Source organism: Molossus molossus, unplaced genomic scaffold (assembly GCF_014108415.1).
Source record: "Molossus molossus isolate mMolMol1 unplaced genomic scaffold, mMolMol1.p scaffold_m16_p_17, whole genome shotgun sequence".
NCBI classification, from domain to species: Eukaryota; Metazoa; Chordata; class Mammalia; order Chiroptera; family Molossidae; genus Molossus; species Molossus molossus.
The window spans coordinates 50,362,829-50,388,070 of record NW_023425352.1 but is presented as its reverse complement, the minus strand read 5'-3'; the positions used below and the strand labels follow the sequence as shown (position 1 = coordinate 50,388,070).

The following is a 25,242-nucleotide window of genomic DNA, read 5'->3' as shown; positions in this document are numbered from 1 at the left end:
CACCAAACTACCAGGAGAGGGGACAGCAACTCAACTTGAGTTGACCTAAACAAAGAGGGAATTTATGGAGTGGGTCAGGGTTTCAGGCAGGCCTGAGTTCAGGCATCACAGTCATTATGAAGAATCTGTCTACATACATTTTGGGCTTTTTCTTCAAATCATGTCTGCTCTTAGGCGGGGTCTCTGCCAACATGGTGACATGGTGACCCCGCAGCTGCAAGCTAGGCTCAGACCAGCCTAGAAATCTCCATGGAAAGGCAAAGATCCTCTTTTCTAGCAGGTCTAGCGAAAGTCCAAGGGTTGACTGTGGCCTCAATTGATTTTGTGTGTGTGGTAAAATATACATCCCATAAAATTTACCTTTTTTTTTAATCCTCACTCGATATTTTTCCATTTACCTTCAGATAGAGTGGGAGGGAAGGAGAGAGGAAGAGAGAGAGACAAACAGCAACGTGAGAGGGACACGTGATTGGTTGCCTCCCACATGACCCCAACCGGGGCCGAGGACAAACTGCAACCGAGGTACGTGCCCTTGGCCGGATCGAACCTGGGATTCTTTGGTCTGCAGGCAGACGCTCTAACCGCTGAGCCAAACCGGCCAAGGCAAATTTACCATTTTAATAATTTTCCAGTATACAGCTCTGTGGTATTAAGTGCACTCACATGCTTGTGCAGTTGTTGCCACCAGCTCCTTTTGGGGTAGCAGTCTGCTGGTTTTCCTCTAAGACACCACCCATCCCCAACTCCATAGTCTGGTGGGCCTGCCTCTGTTTCAGCCCCAGGGGTGCGGAGGAAACTCGTGCCTGGCCAATGACAGTTGTCTCTCAGTCCACAGTGTTTGGTCCAGTAACAGCCCAAGACAGAAGCTGGGGCAGTGGGTGGCTTCTCATCACCCTAGGATATGTTGAAACTACTGGGAGAGGGGACTCTCCCCTGATGCTGTCCAGCTGGTAGGATGTCAGCCTGGTGTTCCCAGGGGCCACTCACAGAAGGAAACAGCCTACAAACCAAGAGAGGAAAGCAGACCCAGCCAGAGGTGAGGAGAGAAAGGCACTCAGTTATTTAAGGCAATATATTTCCTTCTATTTTTTAGTCCCAATTAATACAGTATGGTAGGCAGAGTACTGACCCCCTGCCCCCTGTGCCCCCACTCCCCTAGAGATGTCCATGTTCTGATCATCCTAACCCCTGGAACCTGGGGCTATGTTACATGGCAAAGGGCATTTAAGGTTGCAGATGGAATTAATGCTGCTAATCAGATGACCTTAAACCGGGACGCTCCTGGATTATCCAGGTGGGACGAATGTAATCACAGGAGTCCTTAAAAACGGAAGCGAGAGGCAGAAGAAAAGATCGGAGGGATGTGACGTGAGAAGGACGCGGATCGCCTCTGCTGGCTCTCAAGACAGCGGACGAGGCCACAGACCAAGGACGCTTTTAGAAGCTGGTAAAGGTAAGAGAACAGATTCTCATCTAGAGTCTCCAGAAAGGAACGGAGCCCCGCCAACACCTTAGTTTCAGCTCAGTGAGACCCACGTCAGACTTCTAACCTGTACAAATGTGGGATCATAAATTTGTGTAGTTTGAAGCCACCAACTTTTTGGTGATTTGTTATAGCAGCCACCAAGTGTGTGATGGTTTGTTACAGTTTAGTTTAGAAAATGAAAATGCCCCATATTTTGCCAGTTGCCTCCTAACAATGCCCCGTTAAATCCCAGCCACTGACCCCACCTGCCCAGTCAGGTCCTTCCAGGGCCACGCGGTCTGGCCTAAGCCTTTCTGTCCAGTCTCATGTCTCTGTAAGCGCTTCTTTCAGTATCTGCTTCCATCATGGTTATTCTCATTTTCCTCTCTGGGCCTTTGGTGTTAGAACTGACCCAATCCTAGCCCGGCCGGTGCGGCTCAGTGAATTGAGCGTTGTCCCAGGGACTGAGAGGTCCCGGTTCGATTCCTGGTCAGGGTTCATGCCCGGGTCATGGGCTCGATCCCCAGCGGGGGGGCATGCAGGAGACAGTCGATTGATGTATCTCTCTCACATTGACGATTCTCTCTCTCTCTCCCTCCCTCTCTCTCCAAAAAAAATAAACAAAAACATCTTTTTAAAAGTAAAGACCACTGACCCAACCCTCCTTTCCATCTCTTCCCCAGAGGTCATGCTAGGCTTTCCCTGCTGCCCACTGCACGCCCACCGTCCCTTCGGCTCCGTGTAGTCCCACCTCTAGATGACCTTCATCCTCAGCCTCCGCACAAGCACTTGTTTGAGCGTGGGCCTCTCCTGCCCGTGCCCTCGCTGTTCAGATGCAGGGGGACATTCGTGTTGGCCTGCTTTGGACTGCGGGTCCTCGAGGGCCTCCCTTCCTCCTTCCCAGGCTGTTGCCCCGAGGCCTCTTGACTTTCAGCCCACAGCTCTCTCCCCTTTCCCCCCCGGCCTCCAGGCCCTCGCTAGAGAGTTGTTGCTTGTTTCCTTGACCAGGCTGGATTACGTGCTACCTCCACAGCCAGCCCTCGCGCCCCCGCCCGGCCGGCCTGCATGCAACATGGCTCCCTTCCCTCACTGCCCCCAAACCCGAGCCAAGTCTGGTTTGTCTCCCGGGCCCAGCCCCCTAAAATAAGGCGGGTGCATCCTTTCTCTACTCTTCTTTACAGCTTGAGCGAGCTTCGCTAGGGAGCTTGACTCATTGTGGCTTGGCCTACGGCTCTTTGCTGAGCCCTTTGTACTAACCACAGAAGTAAAGCAGATGTTAAGTGACTCGGGTGAGGTCGGTGCTCTCTGAGCTTTGGTTTTCTTATCTGGAAATTCAGGAGTTTGTGCCATGACACTCAACCTCACTGGTTACTCAGAAAAATGCAAATTAAAATATCAGTGAGATGCCATTTTCACCCACCAGGTAAGCAGAAAGCTATATCTCATGTTGGAGAGCGTGTGGAGAAACACATTTGGCAGTTACTTGTGGGAATGTGAATTGCTACAACTCTTGGGGAGAATAATGTGGCAATATCTTAAAACGAAAATTGTGCGCACCGTTAGAGGTCAGAAGGAGGGTACTCTTGGGAGGGGCATATTGATCCAGAGTTCGAGGTGGCCTCGGGTGCTGGCAATGTTCTATTTCTCAATCTGGGTTTGGTCAACTTGTTTGTTCATGTTCTATTTTTGAGAACTCATTAAACTGTACATTTATGATGCATGCTCTTTTTGGTATGTATGTTATACTCTAATAGAAAGTTAAAATAGCCCGGCTGGTGTGGCTCAGTGGATTGCATCGTCCCATGGACTGAGACGTCCCCGTTTGATTCCCGGTCAGGGCACAAGCCTGGGTTGCAGGCTCGATCCCCAGTGCGGGGTGTGCAGGAGGCAGCCGATCAATGTTTCTCTGTCACATCAACGTTCTTATCTCTCTCTAAAAAAAAACACAATAAAAACATATTTAAAAAAGAAAGTTAATTATTTATGCATGTCCTTTGGTCCAGTAATTTCCCTTTTAGAAATCTATCCTGTAAAAATAATAGCATCAATATATAAGAATTTATTCACAAGTATGTTTATTGCTTTGTAGTACATGAAAATTGAAAATAACCTGACTGTTCATCATAAGAAACAGGTGAATAAATAGGATATATCCATGCTATAGACTCAGAAGCAGCTTACTAAAAAACGTTTTATCAGTCTGTGTTGAGCTGGAGGAAGGTTTATGATAAATTATTTAAGTGGGGTAAAAAGCTGCCAAGTAAGATGTAGCATAGGATTCCATTTTTGTAAAAGAACAAACCTGAAGGAACCAGTGTCCATGTCTGAATATATGTATCTGAGCACAGAGAAAGGTGAAGGGCACCCGCCATACTGTTCACTTAGGTGTCCTCAGGGGTGCAAGGCTGGAGAGGAAGGAGAGGAAATTTTTTTTTTTTTATCCTCACCCGAGGATATTTTTCCATTTTTTGTACAGATAGAGTGGGAGGGAGAGAGAGGAAGAGAGAGAGTGAGAAACATCGACGTGAAGGAACACATCGAGTGGCTGCCACCCGCATGACCAACCAGGGCCGGGGACAAACTGCAACCGAGGCACACGCCCTTAGCGGGAACCGAACCCGGGTCTCTCCGGACCGCAGGCCGACGCTCTAACCGCTGAGCCAAACCGGCCAGGGCGAGAGGAGATTTTTATGTGTCTCTATACTTGACTTGTCATAACAAGCATACATTTACTTGTTTAATTTAAAATATCAGTAACTCAAGAAAAAGGAAGCTAGGGGACCCAGGTAAGGGGGGCTCTCCCTGGGGAGAGCAGTGACGGGAAGCCCCAGGATGAGGGCTGAGCATCGGATCTGAGAACAGTCAGTGCAGAGGGAGCAGGGGGGAGGGGGCTCCTGGAGGGGGGTCTCTGGTAAAGGGTGAACAGATGATGGCAAATTGGACATCCAGAATCTAAAGGCAAACACTGGGGTGGGGGCAGTTAGAAACTCGAAGAACAAAAGTCTTTGCAAGGAAGGAATACAATCATAGTATATTTTACTTAATTCTGCAGTGGTGATATATACATAATCATTGTAAAGTAAATAGTTTATTCATTATAAAGCTTTAGAATCCTACAAAGAAACAAGGACTTGATTATGACAAAGTGAAATGTACACATAATAGAATGCAGATTTATCAACTACAGTGATACCTCGGTTCTCGAACATAATTCGTTCCAGGAGGACGGTCGAGAACCAAATTGTTCGAGAACCGAAGCAATGAAACCCAATAGGAAATAATGGAAACTGGATTAATTCGTTCCAAGCCCCAGAAAATGCCTATTTACTGGCCTAATTTGTATATAATATGTAGAAAAACATAAGTCTCAACAAGAAATAAAAGTGTACAGTATGTCTAAGGGTTCAATTCAGTGTAAAGCGTGACTCTCTCCACAAAGCGTGACTCTCTCTCTGCACTCACACTGATGACGCGAGCACGGCGCGCTGGGCCGAATGAACGCCATTCGGCTCAACTCGGCTCATCTCGGAAGTTCGAGTTCCAAATATTTGTTCGGATTCCAAGACAAAAGTTTCTCGAATCTCCTGGTCGAATACCGATTTGGTCGAAATCCGAGGCGTTCGAGAACCGAGGTATCACTGTATGCCAGTGTATGAATGAAAAGATGGATGCTTTGGAGGTAGAAGAAAGGAAAGGTCAAAGAAAACTAATAGCCCTATCTTAGTAAATGTTCAAGAAATAGAACGGTACACATGCATATGCATATATACTTACATATATATTTATTATATTTACATATGTATATACATACATATACACATTTATTACATATTATTATCTATATCATAGAGTGTAACCAAAAACAGTTAATGTTGGGAGCTATATTAAGAGGTGAGGAGTGGAAGTAGGTAATGGTGAGTGAGCTAAATCCTTTACTATCATTGGAAGAAGTCAACAGATAATGTTTTAAATTGATAACGTAAGAAATAGTGACATGAACATGTTATTACCATGTCCAGATAACCGCCAAGAGACAGTGAAACAGATTCCCTCCTGGGAGTGGTTGGGGGGTAAACAAGAAAGGACAGAACCCAGGGCTGCTACTTTTCATTTTTAATGCCTTGAAATTATTTTTTTTAAGAAAATAAATGCACCCAGCCGGTGTGGCTCAGTGGTTGAGCATCAACCCACGCACCAAGAGGTCAAGGGTTTGAGTCCTGGTCAGGGCACATGCCCAGGTTGTGGGCCTAATCCTCCGTGGGGGGCATGCAGGAGGCGGCCAATCAATGTTCTCTCTCACTGATGTTTCTATCTCTCTCTCCCTCTCTTTCTTAAATCAATAAAGAAAAAAAACAGTTTTTTTAAAGGAAATAAATGCAATTTTGTGTGTGAGTGTAACTAACATTCGACAAATTCTAATTTGGGAATAAGTGAACTAAAAAGGTTAAGAATTACATACTGCCCAGGCAGCGTGGTTCAGTGGATTGAGCATCGTCCCATGGACTGAAAGTCCCGGTTTGATTCCGGTTGCAGCACATGCCGGGGGTTGCAGGCTCCATCCCTAGAAGGGGGCGTGCAGTAGGCAGCCGATTGATGTTTCTCACATTGCTGTTTCTAGCTCTCTCTCTAAAAAAAAAGTTAATAAAAGCATATTTTTAAAAATTGCATATTGATAATAAGCAATATCTTTAAGAATGGATGACTTTGCCACCAGGAAACTGAAAAGACTAAGAACCTAGGTCAGAACCCTAAGGCTCATATTTAAGTGATCGATTTTAAAAGCTCTTAAGGGAAACACAAGAAGTGGCTGGCGCCCTGGCCGGTTTGGCTCAGCGGTTAGAGCGTGGACCTGCGGTCTAGAGAGACCCGGGTTCAGTTCCCGCTAAGGGCATGTACCTCGGTTGCAGTTTGTCCCCGGCCCTGGTTGGTCATGTGGGTGGCAGCCACTCGATGTGTCCCTTTCACATCGATGTTTCTCTCTCTCTCTCTCTCTCTCTCTCTCATCCTCTCTCTCCCTCCCACTCTATCTGAACAAAAAATGGAAAAATGTTCTCGGGTGAGGATTAAAAAAAAAAAAAAAAGAAGTGGCTGGCAAGGCAGAAGTGTGGGGAAAAAGTGCAGTGCTGTGGAAGGACGAGGAAAGAAGCTTCAAGGAGGGAGCCCCAGAAGGTCAAAGGCCATACTATCAAGAGCTCAGGAATGACGACTAAAAAGTTCCATTGGGTTGAGCAGTATGGAGGTTCCTGGACTTCTGGTCAATGGTAAGTCCACCATGTGCTGTATACACATCTCATGGTATACTGGACTGTGTGCTTTATGTGTGTGTGTATCTTAGGCTGCCTGGCTACAGAAATATGATGGGAGGGTTGCATTTTTCTCATTCAGAGGTCCAAGCTCTCATCCACCTGGCACGTGACTCCTGTCCCCTCCAAAAGTAGACGGTATTAAATGCAGGTCCAAGTTAGCAACACGTCTCTGTTGCAGTTCGGGGATTTCCCTGGGTGCTCTGTCTACAATAGAAGAAAGGATTGCATCCCCATAAGCAGGCGTTCAGTTTTCATTTTAATCAGATGTCACCAGAACACAGCCCTTCATGGGGTGTGAGAGCAGGGAATCTGAATATCTGCTCCACCCCAAGCGGGTCAGGCTCTCGAGAGAGGGTCCCAGCTCTTACACGCAGGATATTTAACGTCAGGCCACAGGGACAATCATCGGGGTATTTCCAGTCAAATCCAAGAATTGCTGCTTGTCCAGTCTGTATTCCTCGTCAACCTCTTTCCTTTTCATCCCCTCCCTTGAGGCATTCTAGAATATTCTGCAGGGGTCATTCGGGAGTCCTGGCTTTCATCTAGGAGGCTTCCCTGTGGGCCCCAGAGACCCAGTGCTGTGGCTACCAGTCTCAGGCCCCACTGGCTTGTACCCAGCAGAATTCTCCTAGTACAGGAAGTGCTTGGAGAGCCAGGAGAGACGTGCAGTCCTTGGCCATCTAAAGCTGCTGGGCACATTTGTTCTCTGTCCCCAGGCTGCGTTCTCCTCGGAAGCCAAAGGCACAAAATGACTTTCTGGTTCAGGATGCTTCTCCCTTTAAAAGCTGCTCCACCCCTGGCCGGTTTGGCTCAGAGGTTAGAGCGTCGACCTGTGGTCCAGAGAGGCCCGGGTTCGGTTCCCGCTAAGGGCATGTACCTCGGTTGCAGTTTGTCCCCGGCCCTGGATGGGTCCGTGTGGGTGGCAGACACTTGATGTGTCCCTTTCACGTTGATGTTTCTCTCTCTCTCTCTTCTCTCCCTCCCTCCCACTCTATCTGAACAAAATATGAAAAAATGTCCTCGGGTGAGGATTTAAAAAAAAAAAAAAAAAAAAGCTGTTCCAATACACTCCAGCTCTAGCCTCCTTCTTTTTTTTTTTTTTTTTTTTTTTGTACATGCCCCTACTGGGAACCGAACCCGGGACTTTCTGGTCCACAGGATGATGCTCCAACCACCAAGCCAAACCAGCCAGGGACCTTCTCTTAGTCTAAGAACAGAGGTTCTTGCACTTAATGTACATAAGAATCATGGGCCGTTCTACTAAAAGGTAGATTCCTGGACCCCAACCCAAGGGTTTCTGATTAGTTCTGGGCAAGATCCTGGGAGTCTGCATTTTAATTTTTTTTAAATTGATTTTAGAGAGAGGAAAGGGGACAGAGAGAGAGAGAAACATCAATTTGTTGTTCCACTTATTTATGCATTCATTCGTTGATATTTTTGTTGTTAATGCTCACCTGAGGATATTTTTCCATTGATTTATAGATAGAGTGGAAGGGAGGGAGGGAGGAAGAAAAGAACAGAGAGAGAGACAGACAGACAGACAGACATCAGTTGACTGCTTCCCACACAACCTCGACCAGGGCCAGGGCTCAAACCTGCAACCCAGGTATGTGCCCTTGATCAGAATCAAACCTGAGATTTTTTGGTCCATGAGCAAAATTAGCCAGGGCCATTGGTTGATTTTTGTATGTGCCCTGTGCAGTGATCAAACCCACAATGTTGGTGTATCAGGACGATGCTCTAACCAATTAAGCACCTGGCTAGGGCCTGGGAGTTTGTACTTTAACAAGTACCTCTACATCAGTGGTTCTCAACCTGTTTGAGCAACCTTTTCACAGGGGTCCTCTAAGACCATGGGAAAACACATATTTCTGATGGTCTTAGGAACCGAGACACGGCTCCTCTATCCGTCTCCAGGCGGGTCCGCCCACATGCAGATACGCCCACATACAACATGAGGAACTGTATTAAAGGGTCGTGGCATTAGGAAGGTTGAGAACCACTGCTCTACATTTCAAACCTATTATTGAAAATATGACCGTAAGTGTAATTATCCCAATTCTTCAATAGTCATCACTGATCATTAAATAATTATATAAAAGAATCCCTGTTGCCAACCTCGGAACAGCACAGTTGCCCCTGTGAGAAGCAGCTTAAATACTGAATTTGGAGCTCATATTTGAAACCTATTTGTTTCCTCTGTCTCTGGCAGCTTAGTACCATCTGCTGAACAGCAGTCACCCAAGTTTCATACCTTATTATCAGCTGCTCTTAGAAGGTGTCTGCTGTTCTGGCTGGCCAGTTCAGTTGATACACAAGGCTCTGGGTTCGATCCCAAGTCAGGGCACACCCAAGAATCAACCAATGAATGCATGAATAAGTGAAACAACAAACTGATCTCTTTCCTTCTCTCCCCCCTACCTTCTCCCCCCCCTTCTCTCCCCTCTGTCCCCCTCTTCCCCCGTCCCTCAAATCAAATACATTTTTTAAAAAGGTGTCTGCCTAGCTCTCTAAGCACCCCAAGGAATTTCATAGTGACTTCCATTTATACTGTGTAAGCACATGTCAAGTCGGATCATTCCAAACATATCTGTATCTGGTATACATGCTCTATCGATTTATGTGATAAGATATATTATTTTCAAATTTAGAAGATAAAAGCAGGTCCATGGACTTAAGTTACACCTTGGAATATCCTCAATGAGTGAAATTTAAGCTACTCTTTCAGAGGAGGTTGGGAATCATTTCTGCTTACTTTTAAGTGGAATGTAATTGGATTTTATGGGCTCTATAATAAATGAAGGATTAAATATTCCAAAGCAGGGTTCAAAACTATTGAGCCCAAAAGGACAATAAGTTCATAATAAAAAGCCATTCTGTAGTTTTGCATAATCAATAGAGCAGATTGAAGATTATTCTGTTTTCATTTTTACAATTTCTTACCTAACTAGTATCTAAGAAATAGCTTTTGGGGGGAAATTAAAAGCAAAAAAATCATCCAAGCAAGATTACAGGTGACTTGAGAGGGTGATGAATCTCCTGATAACAAAACCTGACTTAGGGTGGGACCAGGAAAGAGGAAGTGATCAGATAACCAGTGGAGGAAAAGTGAGTGAGATAATTCAGAAGGAAGGGGGTTGGGGAGAGCTCTGTGCTGACAGATGGGGTGTGGCTGGCTGCCAGCCGCAGGTCGTGACAGATTCAGAAACTCATGATCATCCAGCAGGTTCTCTGGTTTGTCTTTCTTAACTATTTTTTTTTTTTTTTTTTTTTTTTTTTTTTATCCTCACCTGAGGATATTTTTCCATTTTTTGTACAGATAGAGTGGGAGGGAGAGAGAGGAAGGGAGAGAGAGTGAGAAACATCGACGTGAAGGGACACATCGAGTGGCTGCTACCCGCACGACCAACCAGGGCCGTTGGTCCGGGGACAAACCGCAACCGAAGTACGTGCCCTTAGCGGGAACCGAACCCGGGTCTCTCCGGACCAAGGCCGACGCTCTAACCGCTGAGCCAAACTGGCCAGGGCTTTCTTAACTATTTTGAACCCTATTTTTACATAGAGCATTACAAGGCCTTCTTATCACTTCCTGTAGATGAAAATTTAATATTGGGTCATGACCTTCCTGAGAAAAAAGCTACTGAACGTCTGGTTGGATTACATAGGTTGAATGGGCCACATGGGTGAGATTTTGTGCGAGCAGTACTTTCTCTGGGATTTCTCCCTGATGTGACATTCCTGGCTGCTTTCTCAAAATTTTTTTCCCATTCTAGATTTTTTTCAAAATCCAATAATAAATGATAAACAATTTGAATGGTTATTGTGACCCCCCCATTTGATTTTTCCCCTAAAAGATGACATCTTTCTGAACTGTAAAATGACTACAAGGCCCATTTGTGTAGTGCCACTTACAACGTTAATGCATCCATACACAGTGAGCTACTTAAAAAATGTTGAGCCCTGGCCTGTGTCGTCCAATGGTTAGAGCGTTGGCCCATGAACCGAAGGGTCAAGGGTTTGATTCCCGGTCAAGGGCATAAAATACCTGGGTTGCAGATCTGATCCCTGGCCCCAGACAGGGTACATGCCAGAGGCAACCGATTCATGTGTCTCTCTCTAATATCGATGTTTCTCTGTTTCTCTCTCACCTCCCTTCTACTCTCACTAAAAAAAAAGAAAAAAGAAAAAAATATCCTCAGGTGAGGATTAACAAAAATAAAATGTTGACAATTAAATAAAAAATTTAAAAATATGTCATTGCCCTAACATATTTGAGTTTTCTTTCTTCATATCTCATGGCTAGTAACTTATTGTGATAATCCAAAATAAATTTGGAAATGTTGCAACAGGTACTTTGCTACAAAGTGGATAATTTTTAAACAATCTATGTATATCTATATAGTGATAGCCATAAGTGTGGCTTGGACAATATGTGACATTAAGTTAATCTTCTCACATTATAGCTTGTGCCTGGCAATTTTAAATCTTTTTTTTTTTTTTATCCTCACCCAAGGACATTTTTCCATTTTTTGTTCAGTTAGAGTGGGGAGGGGGGGAGAGAGAGAGAAACATTGATGTGAAAGGGACACATCGAGTGGTTGCCACCCACACGACCCAACCAGAGCCGGGGACAAACTGCAACTGAGGTATGTGCCTTTAGCGGGAACCAAACCCAGGTCTCTCTGGACCGCAGGCCGACGCCCTAACTGCTGAGCCAAACCAGCCAGGGCACTTATTGGCGATTTTACTTGAGCTCTCCCTTTAGGTGTAGTTGTCCCTTCTTATTATCCATTCAAACTACAACTGACAGAGCCAACTTGCTACTTTGTAGAAAGGTATTCATATGTGACCTTGGGCAAGTCACTGGAACTCCTGATAAGCCTCCGTTTCATATTCTGTAAAAGGAGGATTATAGTGTCCATGTAAAAGTTTTTGAGACAATTATATGAAATAATGCATATAAAATGCTTAGGAGAGGACCTGGAATAAATTAGCTAGTGCTCAATAATATTAGCTTTTATAACTACATTATATATAAGGTATAAAAAAACTCTAAAAGCAAACCAAAAAAAAAGCAAGAGTTGGCAAAACTATGTCTACAGGCCAAATCTGACCCACCGCCTATTTGCGTGAGTCAAGTTTTATTAGAACACAGCCACATTCATTCATTTACACGTTGCCTACACCTGCTTTCACAGCGGCAGTGAATAGCTGCAATACGGTGTGACCTGAAAAGCCTGAACTAGTTACCATCTGGCCCTTTAAACTCTGCCAACCCCTGAGGATAAGGAGAGATTTAATTGGCCAAAACTGATAGCACTTGACATGTGGACATGTGTATTTTCTAATCACAAACACAAAGGAGAATACACATCTGTTAAGCCCCTCCTCTCACGATTCAGGGAAAAGCTGAAAGCTCTGGTTCGAACTGGGATCTGAGGAACAGAGAGGAACAAGATGTCGATCATCTAGAACACCAGGATTCCCCCAGAAGATACGCCACAAGACCCTAAAATTCGTATACACATTTGATGTTTTTCCTAGACAAATGCTCAGGATTGACGGGTATCATGCAGTTTTCTGATAAGGAGGCACTCAATATAAACTTACTGAATAAGTGAATAAATGAATGAATGACGTCTAGCCATATTAGTTGTCTAAATCTAGCACGATGAAAAAACTGCAAAGGACATTTGTGTCAAAATCATTTTTTTTATTAGCTCAGTATGTGATCTCTTCCCTAATAATTGGTTTTAGGAGTCAGGAAAAGAAGAACACAAGGTTATTTGAAATCTGTGGCTGAGATAGGTCATTTACTGCAGCCCAAATTCTATCATGCTGCCAACACTTCTAAGGGTTCTGGGCATATGTATTTCATGTAAGAGTTTGCAAAATCAGCCCAGAATAATGACCAACTGTGTAGATAAGGGAGAGCCTCTACTTTAGTGACTCTATAGTAATAGGGGTAAAAAAAAATGACAGTTTTGTCAGAGTTCTAGCAGATAAAACTTAAAATAATCCAGTATTGCCAAGAAAGCCAATATGTTCTTTGATAAAATAACAATTAAAGCCATGACATCGCCCTGGCCGGTTTGGCTCAGCGGTTAGAGCGTCAGCCTGTGCTCCAGAGAGACCCGAGTTAGGTTCCCACTAAGGGCACGTACCTTGGTTGCAGTTTGTCCCCGGCCCTGGTTGGGTCGTCGGGAGGCAGCCACTCCATGTGTCCCTTTCATGTCGATGTTTCTCTCGCGCTCTCTCTCTCTATCTCTCCCTCCCACTCTATCTGAACAAAAAATGGAAAAATGTCCTCAGGTGAGGATAAAAAAAAAAGACATGACATTGCCATGATTCCACTGAACCAAAACCAGTATGTAGTAAATAATAGAGGGACTCAATTTCTCCTTTGGATCTGAGACCTAGACCAGCCACCCTGATTTCAGTTTCCTAAACCAATCTCAACAGCATCCACTCTGTCTGCACCACGCCCAACACAGAATAGGCTGGGGGGGCATCAGTTCTCAAAGGGTGCCAGGGAACCGGAGTCAGCAGGTGTAATCAGAAGACATTACCTTTTTCACCCTCTCTCACAAATGTAGTACAGTGGAGTTTCCCAAAGGCTACATGACACGTTATAGTATACCAGTCATGAAAATCAACCTGTTTCCTATTAACCCATCTATTAATTTGCAAAAATGTAAAATAAATATCTCTTGCCACCTTTTTTTTTTTTTTTTAATTTTAGAGAGAGGAAGGGAGAAGGAGAGACAGAATCATTGATGAGATAGAACAATGATGGGCTGCCTCCCACTGGGGATTTGGCACACAACCTGGGCATGTGTCCTGACCGGGAATCAAACCGGCAACCTCTTGGTGCATGAGTCACACCAGCCAGGCAAGGCATCCGCAATTTTAAGTGCACAGGAGCTTGAGACCAAAAAGCTTCACAACTACTAAAATCTAGAGCAGTGAAGTCTCTGGGGGCGGCTTCTTTGGGGAGCCATGCCCAGGGAAAGCAGTTTGTGGTGACAGGCTACGTGAGCAGAGGTCAAGGTTGCAAAGCAGCCACGAGATTTTTCTGCTGATAACGAAAGAAAAAGTCCTAAATTGTGAAAAGTCACTACAGACAGCAAATAACAAATAGCAGAGTATGTTGATGGGTATTAGGATAAAGACTGGTTTTAAGACCAGTGCCTGTTATACTTGAATTTATCTTTTGAACTCAACTTGAGTAACACTGTTGGGAAGAAGAAAAACTATCAAGATTTTAGAGGCTGTGACTCTCAGATAGTATTCTCAGAGCTTAGCACAATGACTAGCTCACAGCATTTGTTAACTGAATGAATGACCATATAAATGAAGTCATGAAGTTGAACGAGATTGGCAGCAAACTGGTTCTATCAGGAAAGGCTTATACTGACAGTAGCTGGGGGGCAGAGCCGTATCACTGCCCAAGAAATCACTGTCTCCTCTTAGCTTCCTAATGATCCTCTTCACTTTCCTTTTTTTAAAATCCTCACCATAGGATATTCTTCCATTGTTTTTTTTGAGGGGGCGGGGGTTAGAGAGAGAGAAACATCAATGTCAGAGAGACACATTGATTGGTTGCCTCTGACATGAACCCAAATGGAGCCACGGATTGAACCTGCAACCCAGGTAGGCACCCTTGACTGGAATGAACCTGAGACCCTTCAGTTCGCAGACTGAAGACCCTTCTAACCACTGAGCCAAACCGGCCAGGGCTTCACTTGTCATTTTGTCTCAAGCATCTAAACTCTGTATGACCTAACCAGAGCTCTTAATTTTTAACCCCACTTCTCCCTAATAAAAATAGCCTTCTCCTGCATATTTCAACTTACGGTTCTTGATTCTTTTCCCCTCATACTTTACATTTAATCCCTTAGCATGTCCTGTGATTCTACTTTCAAAGCGGAAAATGTATTTATCTACTTTCCTCCATCTCTAGTCTACCACCCTAGTCCACATCACTTGGATTAAAGTGTGTGTGTATTTATTTTAGAGAAAGAGAGGGGGAGAGAAACATTGATCGGCTGCCTCCCACATGCACCCCAACCGGGGATCGAACTGCAACCTGAGTATGTGCGCTGACCAGGAATTGAACCTGCAAACTTCTGGTATATGAGATGATGCTCCAACCAACTGAGCCACCTGGCAAGGGCTGGATTAATCTTAATCAAACTTAGCCTGTCTTCCTGATTCACCTCTAGTGCCACCCCCTTTGCTCTACAATTTATTCTCTAAGAGCCAAAGTGGTTTCCTAAAAATGCCAATCAGATCATGCCACCCCTCTCTTAAATATTTTTCCCCAAATAAGAGCCGTTTATTAGCAGGCCGGTGTCTGATTCCGAACACCCCTGTGACAGTCTTCGGAATCAGCCCCTCTCTTAAATATTCTGCAAAGCTTTCCATTGTACCTGGAATAAAATCCAAACTCCTCTCCCTCCCCTACCCCTGACCCACTCCCTCCCCTCTTCTGCACCAGCCACACTGGCCTTTCCCATCTTCTAAAATGCCCAAAGCCAAGCCAGCCAATGAGTCTGCTTACCTGAATGTGTCTCTGCAGAGATTTAGACAAAGCTAGCAAATAGTAAAGCCATGTTAGGAGCCTTAAAGACATTGAAGTCATTCATTAAGGTCTCTGAAAATGACTATAAGAAAAAATAATAAATAAAATGCTCAACGCCTTCCAAAGTTGTTCCCGCCTGAGGGCCTAGCACTGTCTGGAATACTCTACCAAAGAATCCTTATGTTGCTGCCTTTCCCCCCATCTAGTTCTCAGCTGTGTCAACTCCCATCTTTTCAGAGGCCTTCTCAGATCACTGCAGCTAGAGAAGCACCCTTCTCATTAAATGATACCGTGTATCACTTGGTTCCTTTCTGAATAGCACTCATAACCTGGGATCATCTTGCTTACTTGTATACTTCCCCCATGAGAGCAGGCCCTTGTTTATCTTGTTCATTACTATATCCTCTATACTTAGGAAAAGTAAGAACAGTGCCTGTCCCATGGTAGACATTTAATAAATACTAAATTTGCATGAATTACACATTGCTGTTACACTCAAGGTTTCTTTCCTGGCAGAATGATCTCAAAGGAAAAACAAGGGGTTTATCACACATATATAAATGTTACAGAATCTTCAAGGTGATCTAGCTAGTCCTAAGCTTTCTGAAACAAATGAATAGGCAAGCCAACATACAGAGCTACTCTCTGTATCAAATTTTATAACTTATCTTGATGTTTGCACAGGAAAGGGACTTATTTCAATTCTGTATTTCTTAAAATGACTAACATATTAACGATGTTATTATGAAGTACATAATCCTTTCCAACAGTGCTTAAAGGTTTGTAAAATATACCAGGATCCTCTGATGATAAACTGCAGCCAATTAAGATTTTTCTGGCATACACTAGCATCTCAATAAATATTTATTCAATAACTGAGATTTTTATGTGTTCTATCTGTACAATGTTGCTGAAGCAACATTCTTCTCTGGCTTCAAATAAGGCAATACCTTTGAAGTATCAAAAATTAAGTCTTACAAGAAAACAACAGTAAATGGAAGCTTTTATTAGTGAAACAAGTCAATTTATTACATTTCCAACAAGGTCTTTTTTTCCCCCTATAAATGAGACAAACTATTTTATAATACTTTATAACAACATAACTTAGTTTTTAATTTTTTTTTAAATGTTTTTATTGATTTTTTAGAGAGGAAGGGAGAGAGATAGAAACATCGATGTGAGAAACATGGATCAGCTGCCTCCTGCATGCCCCATACTGGGGATCGAGCCTGCAACCCCAGCATGTGCCCTGACCAGGAATTGAACCAGGACCTCTCAGTCCATGGGACGATGCTCAGTCCACTGAACTACAACAGCCAGGCAGTTAATTTTTTTTTTTTTTTTTAATTTCTTTGGGAATTTAGGAAAGTAAACATTTGGGAAAGAATAACTACAGGAAGTTACTTTTTCAATTTTAATATAATAACGGGTTTGTCCATCAGGTATATTACCCAGCATTTTTCCTCTTAAAGAATCCATCAAGTACTGGACACAAAGAATCTACCTTTAGAAAATGAGGCAGGAAAGGTTTATATTTAAATAGAAACATGCAATCTAGAATACCAATCACATGTTACTTTAATGAGGCAATTTACATAGTTAGGTATAAATTATTAATTACCTTTATGTTGATTAAGGTCCTAGTAAAGACTCAACTGGTCTGACTGTATCTCAAGTTCAAACGGCACTCATCTGGCTCTAAAGGTAAGTACCACAATGGAATTGGGCCTGTTTGCATAAGGGGAGAAAAATCTCAATATTGCACATTTTCTTTCATAAAAAATAAGGATTATTAAGTCAGGGCCATCTTGGTTCTTAATCTCTCCATTTTTGTTGGAAGAAGACTCACCATCTCTTTACTTAGTTCTAGCTCAATTTCTATTTCCTGGACAGCCTCAGGGTGCTTTTCACAGTAATCAACAATAAATTTGTAATGTTCCAATGACGTTGCCAAATTTTCTAACTCTTTCTTGGGATCTGAAGTGATGATTTTGCCATAGAGACGGGCAACTCGAAACTTAGCCAACATGGCAGGTCGAAGAACATCTTCCCCTATATGCTCAGGAAATACTTTATTTGGGTCTCTCAGGGAGTCTAAGAAGAGCTGATAGTACTTCAATGCTGATTTATTAAGATTATTTATTTTTTTTACAATGTGTGAATCCGGATCCCTCAGCTTGTCGGCAATGGCAACCTTCAAATCCATCATATCATAGTAAGCATGTGCAATTTCAAACTGAATCTGTCTGTTGACCAACAGATAATACTGTGGATTCAGGTCCACAATTAGGGGCTCTAGCATGGCTATTCTACGTTTATGCATCTTGCACCGTCTTTCCATGTCAGTTTCAAAGAACGCAAGCACCTTAAACAGAGCACTGTGGTCTTGGACAACTTCTATGTGGTCAGTGACATAACCATCAATCTGAAAGAACTCTTTTGCCTCAAAGACATAGTGCTGACCCAATAAGAAAAGTTCTCTGGCTTCTTCAAAATCCAAAGGTCTCAAATAGCTCACTTTCTCCTCTACTGCAGAGATGGCATCACAGAGTTCACCGGTTCCAAACTGCACAGCTTTTTTCCTAACATTTTCTTCCTCATCCAGTTCTTTTTTCCTTAAAGCTCTCAGTTCAGATTGTTTATCAAGATCAAGCTCTCCTATGTTGTCCTGAAAGAAAAAATAATTATGGTTAAGTAGGACACTGATCACCTGCTGCCAAATAATATTAAAGCAAATTGAAGGTAAAAAAGAGAAAACCCCCTTACTTCCTAGCTTGGTTAGGGAGATATTATAATCTTGAACATCCTTTAAAACTTCTTTCTCCAACTATATTCCAATTATATTAAAAATGCAAGAAATCAAGAAGAAGTATCTAAATAAACCACTTACATACTTTATTTATTTCTCTTTGGAAAACTCAAACTCATTTATAGCTACTCCTTTAGAAAAGATAAATACATACAAAAGAACTTTAAAAACTGGGAAACATTATATACATGTAGTATGTTATTATTAGCATTTTAACAGTTTAAAACTATAATATAAATCTTAAATCCATTCTTTTCTTCTTCTTCCATCTCTCCTGCCACCATCCTAAACCAAGCTACCTTCACATCTCATCTGACTGCTGTAGTGGTCTTCTAATTAATCTCCCTCATCCATCCCTGCTTTCCCTCAATTCACTGTCCATTCTACTACCAAAGTGATTGTTCCAAAAGCCCTTCAAAGCTTCCATTCCTTGAAGGCCCCGAATGCTCTGGCCCTTTCTAACTCTTACACTGTAATCTCTTCCAGCCTCACAGGCCTTCGTTCCATCCATTCTAACACCATGCTCCCTGTGCCTTAGAACTTTCAAACATGCTGCTTCAGCTCCTGGGATTGGTGCTCCCTCTTTTCTCCAGTCTAGGTAGTGCCTCCTTAGTCCCAGAGCTTCCTTCCAACATTACTTCCTCCTATTATGTCTTTTCATATCATGTGGCTCTTGGTGGAACTTATCAAAGCTGTACTTTATTTTTTTTATCCTCACACCAGAGGACATTCTTCCATTTTTTGTTCAGATAGAGGGGGGCGGGGGGGAGAGAGAGAGAAAGGAGAGAAAGAAACATCGATATGAAAGGGACACATCGAGTGGCTGCCACCTGCACGACCCAACCAGGGCCGGGGACAAACTGCAACCGAGGTCCGCGCCCTTAGCGGGAACCGAGCCTGGGTCTCTCTGGACCACAGGCCGATGCTCTAACAGCTGAGCCAAACCGGCCAGGGCAAAGCTGTACTTTTATTTACTTATTTTTTTGTTAATCCTTACCTGAGAATATTCTTTCACTGATAGAACAGGTCGGTCTCTCTCTCTCTCTCTCTCTCTCTCTCTCTCTCTCTCTCTCTCTCTCACTGGTTGCCTCCTGCCTGAGGCTGGGGATCGAACATGCAAACCAGGTATGTACCCTTGACTGGAATGGAACCCACAACCCTTCGGTCTGCAGGCTGACACTCTAACTACTGAGCCAAACCAGCCAGGGCTCAAAGTTGTACTTTTAAATTAAGTCACAGTACAATGACACATAGAACTGGCATAAATACTTAAATAAATTTGTGTATGTTCAAGTTTAATTGAAGAAGCCTTCTGAAATAAACAGATGATCAAAGGATGAATTTAAAACAACAAAAAAGGTCAGATTAAGAAAAATCTGAGTAATTTTATAGCATGGTAACTATTTGAGCTTAAAGTAGTTAGGAAATTCTAGTGCCCAGTCTGGAAACCATCAACTAACTGAAGGGTAACAGTTAAATTGTAGTGTATTTTGCTTGACATGATCACTTCAAATATAGGCCATAAGTCTCTAAATCTTGTTTATTTGCCTCTTGGCTGCTTATTGACTAGAAGAAAGCTGACAAGCTCTTCCCGGCTCCAACTTCTCTCAATACCATGTAAAACTCACTAGTTCTTTTGCTACTTTTCCACTTTATTTACCCTCCATCTCTAAAATGCTTTCCTCTTGAGCCCTGGCTGGTTTGGCTCAGCGGTTGGAACGTTGGCCTGTGGACCAGAGAGTCCCGGGTTCAGTTCCCACTAGGGTCACATACCAAAAAATATATATATATGAAAAAAAATGATAAAATGCTTTCCTCTTGTAAGACCTGTGCTTCTGGAGTTTTGTGGTTTCTTTGGTTTTGTTTAGTAGTTTTACAATGTTCTGTATGATTTACTAAAAAAGGATATTTATTGAGGACTTGGTATGTCTTGGGTACTTTTCTGAGCCACACACACACAATTAACTCTTATAACAACACTATTAAGTACATACTATTACCAGTGAGGAAATTGAGGCACAGAGCGATTAAGTAAATTGCCAAGAACACATAGCTACAAACTGGCAGGACTGTTTCCAGATATATTTATATTTATTTTTATAAAAACACATATTTATAGCCCTGGCCGGGGTAGAGTATCATCTTGGTACGCCAAGGTGGTGGGTTTGATCCCTGGTCAGGGCACATATAACGAACAACCAATGAATGTTTAAGTAAGTGGAACAACAAATTAATGTCTCTCTCTCTCTCTAAAAATCAATAAATAGCCCTGGCCGGTTTGGCTCGGTGGTTAGAGCATTGGCCAGCAGTCCCGAGAGACCTGGGTTTGGTTCCTGCTAAGGGCACGTATCTTGGTTGCAGTTTGTCCCCGGCCCTGGTTGGGTCGTGCGGGTGGCAACCACTCTATGTGTCCCTTTCACATCAATGTTTCTCTCTCTCTCCCTCCCTCCCTCCCACTCTATTTGAACAACATATCGAAAAATATCCTCAGGTGAGGATAAAAAATAAATAAATATCAATAAATAGCCCTGGCCGGTTTGGCTCGGTGGTTAGAGCGTCAGCCTGCGGTCCCGAGAGACCTGGGTTCGGTGTCCGCTAAGGGCGCGTACCTCGGCTGCAGTTTGTCCCCGGCCCTGGTTGGTTGTGCGGGTGGCAGCCACTCGATGTGTCCCTTTCACGTCAATGTTTCTCTCTCTCTCTCTCTCTCCCTCACACTCTGTCTGAACAAAAAAATGGAAGAATGTCCTCGAATGAGGATAAAAAAATCAATAAATAAAACCAAAAAAAGAAAAGTGTTTAAAAATATGTATTTACAGGGTGGGGCAAAGGTAGATTTACAGTTGTGAGTACACAAAACAGTCTATTCTTTTATTATTTATTAATTGTATTTTCCATATGAACTATAAACCTACTTTTGCCCCACCCGGTATATACTGCATAAAATACAAAAAGGTTAATAAGAGCCCAGCCAGTGTGGCCCAGTGGATTGAGCGCTGTCCCATGGCCTGAGAGGTTCCAGTTTGATTTCCAGTCAGGGCACATGCCCGGGTTGTAGGCTCAATCCCCAGTGAGGAGCGTGCAGGAGGCAGCCGATAGATATTTGTCTCTCTCCCTTCCTCTCTACAAAATCAATAAAAAATAAAAAAAGATTAGTGAGGATTGTTTCCTGCCCTCAACTTGCTTACAGTTTAAAAAGAAGTAAAGGAACATGAATAGCGATAATACAAAGGAGAATGTAAGTGCCCTGGCCAGTTTTGCTCAGCGGTTAGAGTGTTAGCCTATGGACCAAAGCGTTATGGGTCCGATTCCAGTCAAGGGCATGTACCAAGGTTGCAGGTTCCCGGCCCCGGTTGGGGTCATGGGAGAGGCAATCAATTACTGTGCCCCTCTCCCTCTTTCCCTCTCTCTCTCAAAAAAAAAAAAATCAATGGAAAAGTAGCCTCAGGTGAGAATTAACAACAACAAAAAAAGTAGAATTTAAGTGATTAGGAAGGAGTAAGAAAGTTCTATGGAGGTTAAAGGAAGGAGATGAAGGATTATGCATTTAATTATCATTTACTGAGGACCTATTATACCTGGAAATGGTGACATAATATAAATATTATGCAGAACCCAACTTCTCAGGGAATTATATTCTATCCAAAGGAGAGTCTTCAAGGAAGAAGTGGTATTTGAGATAGGCCTTGAATGATAGGATTTTAAAAAGTAGAAATGGAGTAAGAAATATTAGAGCATTCTGCATGTCTTGTATAATAAACATGCAATGAGTCCAATAAGCATAACACCCATTTTAAGCTACTGTGTCTTGCTCATTTAAGAAAGAAAAAGAAACTTCTGATTGCATTACCTGCATTGACTGTTGGGCATTCTGCATGAGAGTCAAACAGTATTTGATCCAGCATCTTGCTATTTCCCCTTTTCTTTGATGATGGAGCTCTGGCACATCTCCTTCTGCTTCAGTAGCTAAAATTACAAACATGATTTATCTAAGTTAATGGTCACAATTATAATGTTCACTGTATACTGCAATTTTTTTGTATCACTTTTCCTGATTATAAAAGTAACAGATCCTGTCCAGCCAGTGTGGCTCAGTGGACTGAGCATCATACCATGGACTGAGAGGTCCAGGTTCAATTCCTAGTCAGGGCACATGCCTGGGTTTCGGGCTCCATCCCCATTGGGGGTTATGCAGGAGGCAGCCAATCGATGTATCTCTCACACCGATGTTTCTCTCTCTCTCTCCCTTCCTCTCTCTCCAAATAATCAATAAAAACATTAAAAAAAAAAAAAAAGTAACAGATCCTCACTGAAGCACTGAGGAAAATAACCCATTCCAAATCCCTACCACCAGAAGCATTCACTAATTATTTTTGCATATTTCTTTGTAGTTTTTTCCTTATGTATTATCTATAGGTGAAACTAGGGTCCTGATATATATTCAGTTTTAAATATAGTTTTTTCTTCCAATATTATACCACTAATATCTTATCCATATCATTCTCAACTTTTTGACATCATTTTTAAGTATAGTATTATATACTAACATAGATGTTTCATACTTTATTCTTCTAATACTGAGCATTTGTTGTTTCCAGTTCTTCTATTACAACTCTAAACAAGATGTCCGTGCATAAATCTGTCTGGATTTGGGATTATTTCCTTAGGACAGATTCCTTGAAGTGGAATTTACTGGGTCTGAGTTTACACTATTTTAAATGTTCTTGATATATACTGTTGAAATTACTTTCAACAAATAATATTCTAACCAACAATATGTCAGGCTACTCAATGAAAGCATTAAAAAAAATTTTTTTTTCCATTATTAATTTTTTGAGAGAAAGAGAGCAAGTGAGAGGGAGAGAGATAGAAATATCGATGAGAGAGAACATCGACTGACTGCCTCCTGCATGCCCCACACTGGGGATCGGGCCCACAACTTGGGCATGTGTCCTGACCAGCAATCAAACCAGCAACCTCTTGGTGCATGGGTCGGCGCTCAACCACTGAGCCACACCGGCCGGATGAATGCATTTTTTTTTTAATTGTTTTTTTTTTAGATAAGAAGGAAGGGAGAGAGATAGAAACATCGATGTGACAGAGAAACATGGATTGACTGCCTCCTGCATGCCCCACACTGGGGATCAAGCCCACAACCTAGGCATGTGCCCTGACCAGGAATCAAACCGGGACCTCACAGTCCATGAGATGGTGCTCAATCCACTGAGCCACACTGGCCAGGCCAATGAAAGCATTTTGGAAACATTGGACATTATCATCTTTTTAGCTTTCTATTTTGAAGAGTAAAAACAATGGTATCTTACTGGTGGTTTAGCTTTTTATTAATTTTTGGGGGGACAAGTGCCTTTTAGATTTTAACCAGTCTACAATTAATTCAATGTAATAAATTAAGGGCGAAAAAACAACTAACAGTGAACCCTTGAACAACATGGGTTTGAACTTCACGGGTCAACTCATGTGGATTTTTTCAATGACTATATTGGAAAACTTTGTGAAGATCTGCAACAATGTGAAAAAAACTCAAACCACGTAGCCTAGAAATATAAAAAAAAATTAAGAAAAAGGTATGTCATGAATGCATAAAACATACACAAATCTATTATAAAAAGTTAAATTTTATCCATTTATGTACAAACATATGGTGCCACTTGCAGTTCAGGGAAATGTTGTAAAGATATGGTATTAATGTACCCCCATCTTTGTAGCAGCACTATTTACAATCGCTAAGATCTGGAAACAGCCCAAGTATCCATCAGTAGACGAATGGATCAAAAAGCTGTGGTACATATACACAATGGAGTACTACGCAGCGGTAAGAAAGAAAGATCTCTTATCCTTTGAGATGACATGGAGGGACCTTGAAAGTATCATCCTAAGTCAAACAAGCCAAACAGAGAAAGACAAGTTTCATATGATCTCACTTATTTGTGGAATATAATGAACATAACAGTTTGAGGAATGGGGTAGTCCCAGAGACACGGAAGCGGGGTACAGACTGACAATCCCCAAAAGAGGGGGGAGGTGGGGGAGGGATGAACCACAGAATTTATATGCATGTATGCATGAACAGTGGACATGGACAACAATCTGGGGAAGGGGCAGGGAGGGAGGGGGAGGGGGGAATCAGTGGGGGAAAAAGGAGAAACATCTGTAACAAAAATTAATCAGTAAAAAAAAGATATGGTATTAAATCATAACTATAAATTATGACTTTAACTGTAAATTAACTAATATATCCTATACTACTGTAATAATTTCATGGCCACCTCCTGTGGTACTGAGGTAAGCTCAAGTGTTGCAAGTATCTGCTTAAAATGCTATGCAAATGCTAATCATCTACTGAGCAGTCCGTCTCTCCGGTAAATTGTATATTGCAGTAAAAAGTGATCTCCACAGTTCTCGTATTTTTTCGTCGTATTGAGTGCACTACCATAACTCCATGGGACACACATGAGTGCCTCTAGTGATGCTGGAAGTGCTCCTAAGAAGCAGAGAAAAGTCACAGCATGACAAGAAAGAGTTGAATTGCTTGATATGTACCATAGACTGAGTTCTGCACTATAACTGCCTGCCATTTCAAGATAAATGAATCCAGTAAAAGGGTCATTGTAAAAAAAAACAAAAAAAAAAGCCCTGGCCAGTTTGGCTCAGCGGTTAGAGCGTCAGCCTGCGGTCCAGAGAGACCTGGGTTCAGTTCCTGCTAAGGGCACGTACCTCGGCTGCAGTTTGTCCCCAGCCCCGGTTGGGGTTGTGCAGGAGGCGGCCACTTGATGTGTCCCTTTCACGTCGATGTTTCTCTCGCTCGCTCTCTCCCCCTTCCACTCTATCTGAACAAAAATGGAAAAATATCCTTGGGTGAGGATTAAAAAAGAAGGAAAGCCCGGCTGGTGTGGCTCAGTGGTTGAGTTGTCAACCTATGCACAAAGAGGTCACTGGTTTGATTCCTGGTCAGGAAATGTGCCTGTGTTGCAGGCTCAGTCCCCAGTAAGGGGTGTGTAGGAGACAGCCAATTGATGTTGATGCTTCTCTCATTAATGTTTCTCTCCTTTCCTCTCTCTCT

At 42.8% G+C, this 25,242-nt stretch overlaps 1 protein-coding gene and 1 non-coding gene across 2 annotated transcripts in view; one reads left to right on the top strand and one right to left on the bottom strand.

Annotated features, from left to right (window-relative positions):
- The first annotated feature begins 15,310 nt into the window (after positions 1–15,310).
- Positions 15,311–15,445, top strand: LOC118632822. Its single transcript, XR_004960083.1, has one exon. It is a non-coding gene; the product is annotated as a small nucleolar RNA SNORA33 (small nucleolar RNA).
- Positions 15,446–16,682: 1,237 nt separating this feature from the next.
- Positions 16,683–25,242, bottom strand: part of LOC118632596 (kinesin family binding protein) — a 35,407-nt gene continuing 26,847 nt past the window's right edge. The window contains exons 6-7 of the mRNA XM_036265834.1: positions 22,012–22,127; positions 16,683–18,023 (exon numbers count right to left, since the gene is read on the bottom strand). Coding sequence (XP_036121727.1) covers positions 17,148–18,023; positions 22,012–22,127 — 992 coding nt within the window. The 3' untranslated portion in view covers positions 16,683–17,147. The remainder of the gene's footprint in view (positions 18,024–22,011; positions 22,128–25,242) is intronic.